This window comes from Vigna unguiculata, chromosome 10 (genome assembly GCF_037176805.1).
Source record: "Vigna unguiculata cultivar grain cowpea cultivar isolate G323 ecotype 2 chromosome 10, ASM3717680v1, whole genome shotgun sequence".
NCBI lineage: Eukaryota > Viridiplantae > Streptophyta > Magnoliopsida > Fabales > Fabaceae > Vigna > Vigna unguiculata.
Window position 1 is genome coordinate 1,932,390 of NC_140801.1, and position 13,980 is coordinate 1,946,369.

General features: G+C 36.9%; 1 protein-coding gene and 1 pseudogene across 1 annotated transcript; both read right to left on the bottom strand.

Annotated features, from left to right (window-relative positions):
- Window positions 1-344: 344 nt before the first annotated feature.
- On the bottom strand, window positions 345-2,195 carry LOC146881991 (hydroquinone glucosyltransferase-like). Its single transcript, XM_085667700.1, has 2 exons — window positions 1,500-2,195; window positions 345-1,415 (listed from the first exon to the last, which is right to left on the bottom strand). The coding sequence occupies exons 1-2, from the start codon at window positions 2,152-2,154 to the stop codon at window positions 640-642; spliced, it is 1,431 nt and encodes a 476-aa protein (XP_085523826.1). The 5' UTR covers window positions 2,155-2,195; the 3' UTR covers window positions 345-639.
- A 3,292-nt stretch (window positions 2,196-5,487) lies between these two features.
- LOC114167201 (hydroquinone glucosyltransferase-like) lies at window positions 5,488-12,482 on the bottom strand (annotated as a pseudogene).
- Between the last annotated feature and the right edge of the window lie 1,498 nt (window positions 12,483-13,980).

Below are 13,980 nucleotides of genomic sequence, written 5' to 3' on the forward strand. Positions count from 1 at the left end.
GTGACGATCTTATGCTAAAAAAAATTCCAAAGTTACTTTTTACATTTTTTATGTTTATTTGGTTCTTATTTCTTGTTAGTGCTTTTCTATTTTTTGAATTGTGGTCTTTTGATATGTATTTCATAGTCTAGATTTTGTTAAAGTTGTCATTAAGCTTGGTAATACTCCAATTTCTTGGAAAACTCATAAATAACAAACAGTTTCTGCCTTTTTAACTGAAGTTGAGTATCGATCAATGACTAAAACAACTCAAGAATTAATATGGATTAAAGATATTTTCTCCTCTCTCAATATTGAATACTCTCTGTTTCACCTCTATTGTGAAAATCAAATAACACTCCACATTGCAAAAAACCCTATTTTCCATGAACGGATATGTAAGTTAACCGTCACTTTTTACTAGATAAGATAATCCAAAATCTTTTCCTTTTCCCTCCTATATTCGGATGACTACTCAACTAGCTAATCCAAAAAGTTATATATATATATATATATATATATATATATATATATATATATATATATATATATATATATATATATATATATTTTTTTTTTTTCTTCATGGAATAAGGAAGAAAATTTCAGCATGTCTTTCCTATACTACAAATTTATTTAATAAAGAACATACCAAACCATTTAATCGAAACTTATCTTTTGCTCTGCCAAAACTTTCCACTTGTGTGCCACCTGAGAAAGGATCGTGGTAGCAGCCCCATCTGGTTTGAGAGCATTTGTGGCAGCTTCTTTCAACTCCTTCACTCTCTTCCTCATTTCTCTTCCTTCTTCTTCTTCCATCAAACACTTTATCATCTCAACAATTTCCACCCTTTCCACCAACCCATCTTCACTCACTCTTGCCCTCACTCCCACTTTCAAACCCTCACTCATCACAACCGCATTCATTCTCTGCTCTGCAAACAGTGGCCACGTGATGAGTGGCACACCATGCACCACACTCTCCAGCGTCGAATTCCACCCACAGTGACTCAAAAACCCACCAACTGAACCATGCCCTAGGATCTCAATCTGGGGTGCCCATGAAGGAACAACCATACCTTGTTCTTTGGTCCTCTCCAAGAACCCACTTGGCAAGAACTCCAATGGGTCCGCATCTTTTTCTCCACCAAGATAACCAGCATTGGCCTCATGACTTGGTGCTCTCACAACCCACAAAAACTTGTGCTTGCTCAACTCCAAACCATGTGCCAGCTCATTCATTTGCTCTTGCGACAGTGTTCCACCACTCCCAAAACAAACATACAGAACCGAACCATCTTGTTGTTTGTCCAACCATGTCAGACACTCCAACCCAGTTGTCGAATCAGCTGTAGCTGTCCCAGTTTGAACAATTGGTCCAACAGGATACAGAGGAGGGTAACCCCTTTCCTCATCTTTGAATGCTCTGATTGGACCTGTTTCCAGAAAAAAAAATCAGAAATAGTTTGCAATTGACCCTTTTAGTAAATTGAATCAGAAGAGAATAAATTTGCATTTACCTGTCTCCAATTCCAGGAAGCTGTTGATGAAGATTCCATCAACAAAACGGTAGGATTCGTAGCGTTTAAGAGACATTTTGTAGAACTCACTCTTTCGATCCTGTGCTTGAGCATAGAGATCCCTGCCATGAAAGGGCACGCACCCTGGTACTGTGATGGGGTGAGGCAGATCTCTGTACTCGCAGAACGTTTCTCTGTCGAGCGTGGGCAAGTAGAAGTGCGTGCAGAGAGTGGTTGCGGCGGAGGGGAAGTAAACGTAGGACAACATGTTGAACTCTTGAGCAAAATGAAGCGCCTCATGTGCGAAGGTGTCAACCACCATGGCCACGTGGGGGGTGTTGGAGGTGATGGAGCTGAGCGTGTGGTGGATGGAGGGCATGGAGAGAGTCATGGCGTGCTGGATCTGCAGCACCACCGGAACCCCCTGAGGAAGGTGACGGAGGCTCACCGGCGGAAGAAAAATGGTGGAGATTCTTGGTGGAAGGGTTTGGAGAATGGGTTTTGCAGCATCTGGGAGAGAGCCTAGTATTGGAATGATGCATGTGAGGTGAATGTGAGGGTGAAGGTTCACCAGAAGCTTTGAGAAGTTGATAATGGGGACGAAATGGCTGAACCCTGCACTGGGAATCACTGCTATGTGCGTTGCTTTTGCCATGCACGCAGATCAGAAGATTATACCAAGAATTGAAGATATATACGATTAAGAAAAAAAATTGCATCACCTTGTTTTTTTTTTTTTTTTTACAACCAAACAACATGATAAATAAATTAATATCTGTTTTACAGCTATAGAATTGAGTGGTTTTTACTTATTAGTTTGTTTCCTTTTGTTTTTGGTGTCACATGGAGAATATAGAAAACCTCATATACGACAATGGTTACTACCAAGAAGTTTATATCATCATTGTTGTTTCCTTTTTGTTTTTTTACATCATGCACGTCCCAAATAACCCGACATGTCGGGTCTATCTTATTTGATAGATCCATTTTTATATATGATATGCTATGCTCCTATCATTGTCCTTATTGCACACAAAAAATTTTCGACACAATATTACTTGGCTAAATATTACTTTATAGGTACTTTATAGTATTGAATTCATTCTTACTTGTGTCGAAAATTTTATAGTATAGAAAATTTTATATTAATAAAGTAATACTATAGTTACTTGGCTAGATAAAATTTTATTGAAGTCATTTACTTTATAGTATTGTTGAAAATTTAATTTATTTGAATTTATAAAAATACATTACAAAAGGTCATTAAATAATAATTAAATTTAGAGTCTAAAAATAATTAGTCGCTAAAATAATTAATTTAGATACAAATTTATATATTAAAAAATATTTGTATCTAAAGTAGTCTCTATTATAAATAAAAAATTATAATTGAATTGTGACTTAAAAAGTAAATTGGTCTCTAACATTAACTACTAAGGTTTTAGTTATCAAAGAATTAATATATGAAATAATCTCCAATTAAAAGACAATTAAGCAAGGTCTCTTTCTAGTTATATTACATTTTTCATTTCTTTTTCAAAATCAATAGAGTTAGATTTAGACTAAAAATATTGTAAAATTGGGCTAAACTGAATTGACGTGATTAAGTGGTAAAAATGGCATTGAGCCACATAAAGCAAATCTTCATGAGTAGAAAACTTCAAACACCAAACTTGCAGTTGAGTCATGGATACTCCTTTCCAGAGAAGTTACTTCAGGAGTTGAGCATCATGAGCATGGTTGGGCTGCAAAGCAGACTCACATATGGAAGGAAAACATATGTTATTGAGCCACAAAAGTGTAACTGAGCACCACCCTGGACAGTTTATAAAAATAAAGTTGCAACTCTATTTTGAGAGAGCCTTTTGGTATAGCTTTTTAGATGAAATCTTAGAGAGAGAATTAGGTTAATCCATGAACTTTGTAAAGATCCTTCTATATATTTATCGTATATCTTTTTGAGAGCGTAAGAGAGCTATGACTACCCAAGTTATATGTATTCTTTACAACCACCATGAGGAGCTAATCTCTCTTATATTGAGGTTTAATGTAACCCTTTGAACTCTCTTGTACTCGTATTATTTTATTTATCTAAGTATGCTTTTATTTACATGTTTATGAATTAGTTTGTACATGTTGTTGGATGAATTGATCACCAATCTTATTTCACTGGCTTGGGATAGAGTGGGCATTGGTTAAGTTGTGGTCCAACTAATTTTCTTCCTACTTTTAGATTCTAGGAATATATCTAAGGCTTTAATTGCTTATAGAGTCCTGAACTTAAAGTAAGTGATTCGTTCAAACAATCACTAAAAAATCATACTGGAGTTTGATGATCTTAGGCTCTAGATGCTAGGAATCAATCTGGAATTACACTTAAGAGCACTCTCAGGATATGAATAATTACATGTAGAGGAATCAAAACTGAATTAGTACAAGAGAGAGATAAGTGGTGAAATGTAATCTCAACACATCTTTATCATATTGAAATCAAATATTTTATTTAAAATCTGTTACAATACATTTTTATACAACTCAAACATTGTTTTATTCATATCAAAGACGTTCTAAACATTGTGTATTCTTTCAAATCCATTTAGATACAACACTTGTACTATATAATTACCTAGTATATTTGCTAGGAAATTGATTTCATTATAGTATCAAAAATGGGTGGATCTAAATGTTCATGACCCTTGATTAGTGTTGTTGAGTTGAGGTTTGGTAGTAGAGTAAACCCATTCTAGTGGATCTTCTGAAAGCAGTAAGAAGTTTGATCGAAAGAAAAACGCACCATATAGGAGAACAAATATTTTTAGAAATACAAACAACCCACTAAAAGTTAGGCAAAAAAGTGATCTAGAGCGTGAGAAATTGGAAAAGTGAAAAGAAATACTGAGAAACCAAAGAGGAAAAAAGGAAAACAATTTCCAATTGGAAGCCCCACTATATGAAAAGGGAAATTAAGCATCCAAAATTTTTCTTGGGACTGAGAGATGAAGATTCAAAGAGAGTTAGAATAATTCTAAGGTATTCGAGTACAACGATAATGAATGTACAAAAAATAAGAAAAGAGAGAAAGTGGAACTGAAGTGGAAAATTAGAATATGTGAAAATTTATTGCAATTTATTACAGAAAAACATTGACACATATAGGGGTTTGAGAAAGTACACGTATTTCTTACTAGAGATTATCATAACTTATGTTGATAAATCGTTAAAATTAATATTTTTTGTAGCGAACTCTTCCGTAACTATAACAAAAAATACAAATCATTCCTTAAAATACTATTTGAATATTTACAAAATAATGAAAATTCTTCCTTTGTGTACCTACGACTCAAGCACATGCAAAGTTATCAATACAACATACAGAAGAAAAAGTGAAATATTAATAAGAATAAAACAAATTTACAATTGAAAAAAAAAAATATAACATGATTGTATTTTTGATGAATATTGAACACTTCTTTTTGTCAACAAGAAAAGAAAATATAATGTGTAATGTACTCTAAGAATTTTTTTTTTTAGAAAATCAGTAAGTTCTGTATAAAATTATTGAAAAGTGTTCTTAAAAAACTCGAAAGGTTTTTTTAAAGCAGTTTGAAATTGCTTATTGATATTAAAAATTATGTTTAAATATAATCAATTATTAATATTTTTATGGTAATTTAGAAATTATTTTTAATAATTATAGAAACTATTTTTAATAATTATAACAGATTATCATTAATCACAACCGATTATTAATTTGAAAAAAAATGCAGTTCTTTAAATTGCTTTAGATAATTAATTAATTGTGAATTTTATGAATATCATATTTTAATAGGATAACTGATTATATAATGAATTATAAACTTGATCGATTATTATATTAAAAAAAATATATATCAATTAGCAAACGAACTCATAATTTTCTTAAGATTAATTGATATTTTATATTTCATCATACCAAGATAATTAATAATGGAGAAAGAATTCATGAATATGAAATATGAATCATCAAAGCAAAACTATCGGTGTCATTCATTACAAAGCAAAACTAAACATAAGAAGTAACAAAGCAAAGATCCAAAAGCATTCAGCAAAACCTGTTTTCGCAGGCCAAACTTTTTCACATGAATGCTAACTGAGAAAGGGTTTTGGTAGAAGATCCATCTTCTTTGATAGCATTAGCAGCATCTTCTTTCAACTCCTTCATTCTCTTCCTCATTTCTCTTCCTTCTTCTTCTTCCATCAAACACTTTATCATCTCAACAACTTCCACCCTTTCCACCAACCCATTTTCACTCACTCTTCGCCTCACTCCCACTTTCAAACCCTCACTCATCAAAACCGCATTCATTCTCTGCTCTGCAAACAGTGGCCACGTGATGAGTGGCACACCATGCACCACACTCTCCAGCGTTGAATTCCACCCACAGTGACTCAAAAACCCACCAACTGAACCATGCCCTAGGATTTCACTCTGGGGTACCCATGAAGGAACAACCATACCTTGTTCTTTTGTCCTCTCCAAGAACCCACTTGGCAAGAACTCCAATGGCTCTGCATCTCTTTCTCCAACAAGATAACCAGCATTTACGACATCATTCGGTGCTCTCACAGCCCATAAGAACTTGTGCTTACTCAACTCCAAACCATATGCCAGCTCTTTCATTTGCTCTTGCGACAGTGTTCCACCACTCCCAAAACAAACATACAGAACCGAACCATCTTGTTGTTTGTCCAACCATGTCAGACACTCCAACCCAGTTGTCGAAGCAGCTGTCACTACCAGAATATATTGAGTTAGAGTCCAAATATTACCGTCGGCTTATTTTTGGAAGCTATTAGAGTCCATAAAAATGACCCAGAACGGACACAAAATAGACAAAATAAGATATCAGGCTTAGCGTTGGTTAGTTCACGCAAAATTTTTACATTAGCATCCGCTTAGGGACGCTAATTGATCAACATGAACAAAAAATTAAATAAAAAATGATATCATTTTCTTAGCAAGGGTGATGGGACACTATTTTATCTTGCATAAGTGTCGGCTAAATGACGCTTCTATTTGATTTTTAAAATAATAATAAAAGAATTAAATTAGTCTAATATTAGCGTGGTACTGGGGAAGGTACAGATATTAAAAAAATGGATAATGATATTCTAACAAAATTTTTTGACAAGGTTTTGACACAGCTTACGTGGCAGCAGTTTTTTTAATTTTTAATAACTGAAAATCTTTGTTCGCACGTGCAGTTGAGAGGGAAAGAAAAATGAGATTAAATGTCCTTTAGAGAGAGAAAGAGAAGAGAAAAAAGGGAGGAGGTTCGTTCCGCAATGAGAAGTGAAGAGAGAGAAGGTGGAAATACCAACTTGCGGCCGGAGTTAGAAAGTGAAGAGATAAAAGGGGGAAAGTGAGGCCTGGGTGGGGCGGCCGAAGTTAGAAAGTGAAGAGATAAAAGGGGGAAAGTGAGGCCTGGGTGGTTTCGAACTGAGAAAGTCAAGACAGAGAAGGGGGAAAGTGAGATTCCGGCAACCATTTGGGTTGGTGGTGGTGGTGGGTCGTTATCAGGCAATGCGAGAGTGAGAAGAAGTGGTCGACGACAAGGAATTCGTCAGCCCAAGCGTACAATCGACCCTTTGGCAATTGTATGTCAGGTTACAACAGCAGGTTGAAATGTTTTTTAGTTATTGCAGTGCAAATAGGAAAAGGTAGCACTAGTCCCCCACATAGTACTGATTTAGTCCCCAGTTAATGTATGCAGCATATGTGTGACAGAATTCAATATTGTAGACGTATTTAACAACTTTTAATTCATTGTACAATACTGATTAATTTCAACTTCACTCCACAAGTAGTTACACCTAACTCCCCACTTACCATCAGAGGTTTGAATGTTGCATGTACTAAGTCTACATCCAAACAAATTACTTCATTTGGAATGGATAATACACGGGAAAATTTGTTGGGAAAAATGAAACACAAATCATGTGTTTACACATTTTAGTAATTGTGTTAACGTTTTCTGCAGTTTTGTTAAAAAGGTTTGCCATTACTCCCCACATATGTATGCATAAGTGCCCATATATGCGTGAAATGTTTTTTAGCGGTTTATGTAGTTGACAATGCACAAAATTAAACGAATGCAATGTTAATTACTGTACTGGACTTGGTGATTGACTTCATTGTTCACTTACATGATGGCCATTGGTCGACTCAGGCGATTAAAGAATAATTTTGATTCAACGTGGAAGCACTATTGAAATAGTCGAACTGTACTCCCTACATACGGGTGAGTAACTCCCCTTTTTAGTTCGATGATGACAAATATTTATTTTCTTAAAGCATGAAATATGAATGAGGTATTTAAATAAAATTATTTGAAAATGGCTAACGCTTGAGTCACGCCAAGGAATTTATTTGTAAACGAATGAAATAGGAATAAGGCTTGACGACATTTTACTTAGGTTTTTTTCTATGTCCTGCACCTTTGTTGAGAAAACTTTGCTTCAACTCCCCACGTACTACTTCCTTACTCCCCACATCGGCCTCAGTTGTTTATGCAGTTGTTTGGCCATATTAAATCCACCTAATTCCGATCATTCAATTTAAATTGGGCAATTAGACGTCGTGATTTATCAACTACATGGTCAACGGTTCGAAGAGGCTACTTAAGAATAGTTTTTCTTCCATATTGTAGCAGTGTTGCAAAAGTTAAACTCTACTCCCCACTTACGTACGCATAACTCCCCGCTTTTGAATGCAGTATATGTTTGGGGTTCTGTGAGGGTCCAGTCACATTAAATTAAATTATTTGAAAATGACTAACGCTTGAGTCACGCCAAGGAATTTATTTGTTTACGAATGAAATAGGAATAAGGCTTGACGACATTTTACTTAGGTTTTTTTCTATGTCCTGCACCTTTGTTGAGAAAACTTTGCTTCAACTCCCCACGTACTCCTTCCTTACTCCCCACATCGGCCTCAGCTGTTTATGCAGTTGTGTGGCCATATTAAATCCACCTAATTCCGATCATTCAATTTAAATTGGGCAATTAGACGTCGTGATCTATCAACTACATGGTCAACGGTTCGAAGAGGCTACTTAAGAATAGTTTTTCTTCCATATTGTAGCAGTGTTGCAAAAGTTAAACTCTACTCCCCACTTACGTATGCATAACTCCCCGCTTTTGAATGAAGTTTATCTTTGAAAAGAACACCAAACAACCACATACACATCCTCTGCGTAATACGACCGAAAAACGTTACCTTTGGCTTAAACAAATTAAATGGGCTCCGCCAAAGGGTCGATTGTACGCTTGGGCTGACGAATTCCTTATCGTCGACCACTTCTTCTCACTCTCGCATTGCCAGATAACGACCCACCACCACCACCAACCCAAATGGTTGTCGGAATCTCACTTTCCCCCTTCTCTGTCTTGACTTTCTGAGTTCGAAACCACCCAGGCCTCACTTTCCCCCTTTTATCTCTTCACTTTCTAACTCCGGTCGCAAGTTGGTATTTCCACCTTCTCTCTCTTCACTTCTCACTGTGGAACGAACCTCTCCCCTTTTTTCTCTTCTCTTTCTCTCTCTAAAGGACATTTAATCTCATTTTTCTTTCCCTCTCAGCTGCACGTGCGAACAAAGATTTTCAGTTATTAAAAATTAAAAAAACTGCTGCCACGTAAGCTATGTCAAAACCTTGTCAAAAATTTTTGTTGGAATATCATTATCCTAAAAAAATATAACAAAATTTTGTTTGTCCGCTAACCGACGCAATATGAAGAGAAATAAATAAAAAATTAAAGTAATGTGAGACAGAACAAAAAATAGTATTAATTTTATAAATATAGAGGTCGGTTAGCCGACACAATATAATATTAAAAAAGAAAAAAATATTTATTTCATTGTGAGATGGATTGCCCTAATTCTAAAAGCTATTATTTTATATCGTATGTGTCGGATGGCCGACGCCAAGAGAAAGAAGTAGCTGACAATTTCACTTTCCCAATTTCATTTTCAACTTCCCTCTTCATTTTCATTTTCAAGTTCATCTCTCGCGCTTAACTCTTCCTCTCTCTCAATTTTCATTTGTTGCCATCTAATCCCTCTCCACAAAGTATCATTGACCAATTCGCAAACCGATAGAGTTGCCTTTCTTCTTCAATTTGCTCTCAGCCCAAATACTCACTTTTGCCCTAAAGACGTGGAGCTTGAGATATCAAAGTCAAAGTGAAGGCGTTGTTTTTGAAGATGTGGTGGGTTCGGCGCTGAAGACGCGATGGAGCTATCGAGTTTTCGCCCTGAAGACGTGGTGGGTTCGTGTTCGTGGCTTCGATGTTGGAGGTGGTGGCTGGTGGACACCGAAAGAGTGTTGGTGGCTTCGAAGTTTTCTCACGTTCATAGTGAAATGAGCTAGTGAGTTTCAATAACTCATATTTGATTAGGTTTATCAATTGAAGAAATTGGTTTTTCCAACTGATTAAGCCCCCATTGAATGCCCTGTTTTGCAGATGTTTTGATCTTCCCAAGTGAAGGCGTGGTGGTGGGAGACCAACTGAAAAAACAAGGTCGTTATAGTGTTGGAGCGGTGGCACTGCAATGTTGGAGCGGTGGTTGTGGTGTAAACAACAAGAGTGAAGAAGTTGGTCCCTTTTTCTGGCATTCTAGTGGTCTATGAAACAACTTGGTAACTCCACAAACTCCTAATATATTTGCATAGGTTTATTGATGATATGTGGGTTTATTGATTGATGTTTATGCATATGTGAATGGTTGCATTTTAAGGGTTGGTTTTTTTGTTGTTGTATGTTATGTTGAAGAACCGTATGTTGTGTTTGGGATTTAATCTGAAACTAATTTCAGTTGTTAAATTACTTGATTTCTCTTGGCATAGGTTTCTGCAGTGTTGGAATGGTGGTCCTGCAATGTTGGAGTGGTGTTTTTGGTGTAGACCACAAGGGTGAGGAAGTTGGTCCCTTTTGGCATCATTACAGTGGTCTGTGAAATAACTTGGTAACTTCCTAACCCCTGATATATATTTGCATAGGTTTATTGATTATTGATTGATGTAAATGTATGTGGGAATGGTGGCATGCTTTTAAGGGCTGGGTTTATTGTTGGATTTCTTGATTTCTCTTGGCATCAAGAATTTCAAATTGTATGGTTAAGTGAAGGCAGGTGTTTTGTTAACAAACATTATTAAAAAATCATTAGTTTTGATTAATCAAATCTAATCTTATTTGATCTGATACTCTGAGTGAACAAAAAAAATGTTAACAAGTTGTGAATAAAATTGAAAACAAAACACTGCAGTTAGGACTTAGACTCTTTTAGGACTCCAAGAATAGGCCTCTAGTATATTGGTTTCCCCTAAAAAGGTGAAGGATAAGAAATACCACACACCAAAACTTTATAACCTTCCTAGCCTTCAAAATGTGATTCTAAAATGTCAGAACCACACACGGTTGTATTTTTCCGAAATCTTGAGTTTCATTATTAAGCCATGCATAGATTTTGGTACTTAAAATCTTTCATTCATAGAATATATAGGCATGCATGTCTTATTTGTTAATAATGTACAACCCATAATCCTCTATCTTTTCTGGGAGGAAATTGAATGGGAAAGCATGAATCAAAGTTTTAGAAAATGGTTGCCATTGCAGTTTTGTTGTGAATCTTATATAATGATCCTTTGGGTAGTTTAGATTTGTAGATATATGAATTTGAATATAAAGTATAAGTGTTTGTATAAGATGAAACAGGAGCATTTAAAAGATAGAATATGTTTTGGATGAATAATGGTATGAAGAATAGACATCGATCACGTGCCAACCATATGTGTTTAGTGTCGGCTAGCCCACACTCCCTTAGAATATCTTTTATATTTTGCGTCGGTCAGCCCACACTTCGTCCGAATATTTTAAAATAATATTTGCTCTTAACGTTCTCTAACCCACGCTATTATTAATGTTTTATTATATTTTTTTATTGTTTTGCGTTGGCTAACCCACGCTAATGCTATTCATTTATGTCAGCTGGACGACGCTATTGCAGACTCAAATTAGTGTCCGTTGGCCGACACATCTTGAATTAGCTTCGGTGGTTTTTTCGTGGTTCTCTATCCGACACTGAACCGACAATACATTTGAATTTGTGTCGGCTTTAGCTCCTTAGTGTCCGTTTTTGGCCGACGCTAATCCCTTATTTTCTTGTAGTGTGTGGCTGTCCCAGTTTGAACAATTGGTCCAACAGGATACAAAGGAGGGTAACCCCTTTCCTCATCTTCGAATGCTCTGATTGGACCTGTTTCCATTTCCAGGAAGCTATTAACAAGGACTCCATCAACAAGAGGGATACATTTAACACGTTGTAGAAAGAGTTTGTATGGGAGAGCACTCCGATCTTGTGCTACGGAACATAGATCCCGACCATGAAATGGAACACAACCTGGTACTTGGACAGGCTGTGGCAGATCTTTGTACTCACATGATGTTTCCTCGTCCAACTTTACCATGTAGAGGTAGGTGGAGAGTGTGGTGACTGAGCAAGGGAAGTAAATGTAGCACAACATGTTGAACTCCCGAGCGAAACCTATTGCTTCAGCGGCGAAAGAATCAATGTGTTGGAAGTTATGGACTTTAGAGTGTGACGAATGGATTGCATGGAGCGAGTGATTGCGAGATGAATTTGGGGTTCTAGTGGAGTCCCTTGTGGCTGGTCGTTGTGGTTAACTGGTGGAAGAAAAATGGGGTTGATGTTTGGAGGAAGAGTTTGAAGAATGGCCTTTGAGGCATTTGGGAGAGAGCCAAGTGAGGGAACGATGAAGGTGACATGAAAATGGGGATGAAGCTGAACAAGTAGTTTGGAGAAATTGAGAATGGGAGCTAAATGGGAGAAACCTAGACCAGGAATAACTGCAATGTGTATTGTTTTGTCCATGGAGATCTTTGGTTTTGTTTGTAGCTTGTGATGAGAATGAAAAGGAAGAAGCTTTCTGTTAGGTATTTTAGTCCTTAATTGATGGCTAAAGTAGCCCCTGAGAAAAGATAGGAGAGAGAAACAGATATTTGATTTTCAGCCTGCCTTTTCTTCATTCCTTCCAAAGGCTATATATAACCATATAAAACTAAAATTAGTTACAATCAGAGGGTCCTCCTCATTTGTAGGAAAAGGAATCTACCAAACAGAAAATAATAACTAAATTATTCTATGCAAAGAAATGTTGTGACAGAGCACTTCTAGAAGCAAGCTGACGTAGTGAATTTTTATGGGATGTAGTCTTTCAGATAGGCTGGTGTGGTAGTAATCCTTTTGGGCCTTGCATGGGTTGTGGTCTGATTGCTAACAATGTCCACCTCTGGAAAAATCACCTTGTCCTCAAGGTGATAATCAGACCTGAGTTGTGCCCATTCTTCCCAACTAGTATCGTCTGGTGATAGTCCGAACCATTGAACAAGGACCATTTTGGTCGGGGGATCTGTTGAATTATCCATGCGAGTAGCCAGAATTGCGAGGGGACGAATTATTGGCTGATGGTTGAAAGCCTCCGAAGGAATTGGAGTGGGGTCCAAGATAGGGCCATGATGACGTTTCAGCAATGAACAGTGAAAGACAGGGTGGATTGTGGATTTAGGTGGTAAATCCAATTGATAAGCAACAGTACCGATTCGGGCAAGAATTTTGTAGGGTCCATAAAACCTCTTGGAAAGTTTGTTATAAGTGGAACCAGAGAGAGACTGTTGTCGGTATGGCCTAAGACGGACATAAACTAAATCACCCACATCATAAGATATATCACGACGCTTAGTGTCAGCATAATGCTTCATAGTGGCCTGAGCTTTGAGGAGTTTTCGCTGCAATTGTGCTAAGAGCGTTTGGCGTGACGCTAATAATGTGTCCACGGCTTCCACAGAGGATGAACCCAATAAGTAATGAGGGATAGATGGAGCTGGTTTGCCGTAAATGATATGAAATGGTGAATATCCAGTGGAAGAGTGAGTAGAAGTGTTATAAGACCATTCAACCAAAGCCAAGTACTTGGACCACTGGTGGGGATTGGAATGGACAAAGGAACGAAGGTATTGCTCCAAAACTCTGTTAAAGACCTCCGTCTGGCCATCCGTTTCTGGGTGATAAGATGTACTCATGCGGAGTTTAGTACCACTCAAGCGAAACAATTCGCGCCAAAACTTACTAATGAAGATAGGGTCGCGGTCAGATACGAGACTGCGTGGTATTCCATGATATTTGCAGATAATATCAAGGAAAAGTTGGGCCACCTTAGAAGCAGAATATTGTGTTGGTAATGGTCCCAAATGAACTCCCTTAGAGAATCGGTCTACGATTACCAGAATAACAGTGAAGCCTTAAGAAGACGGTAAGCCAGTGATAAAATCGAGGGACAAATCTTCCCACACAGCTGTAGGTACGGGCAACGGTTGCAAAAGACCAGCGGGTTTGTGTGTATCAGACTTCACTTGTTGACAG

Coding starts and splice junctions, on each gene's coding strand:
- LOC146881991 (XM_085667700.1), bottom strand. CDS start 2,154: ATGGCAAAAGCAACGCACATAGCAGTGATTCCCAGTGCAGGGTTCAGC. Junction 1,416..1,499: donor CTTCCTGGAATTGGAGACAG/GTAAATGCAAAT, acceptor TTCTGGAAACAG/GTCCAATCAGAGCATTCAAA.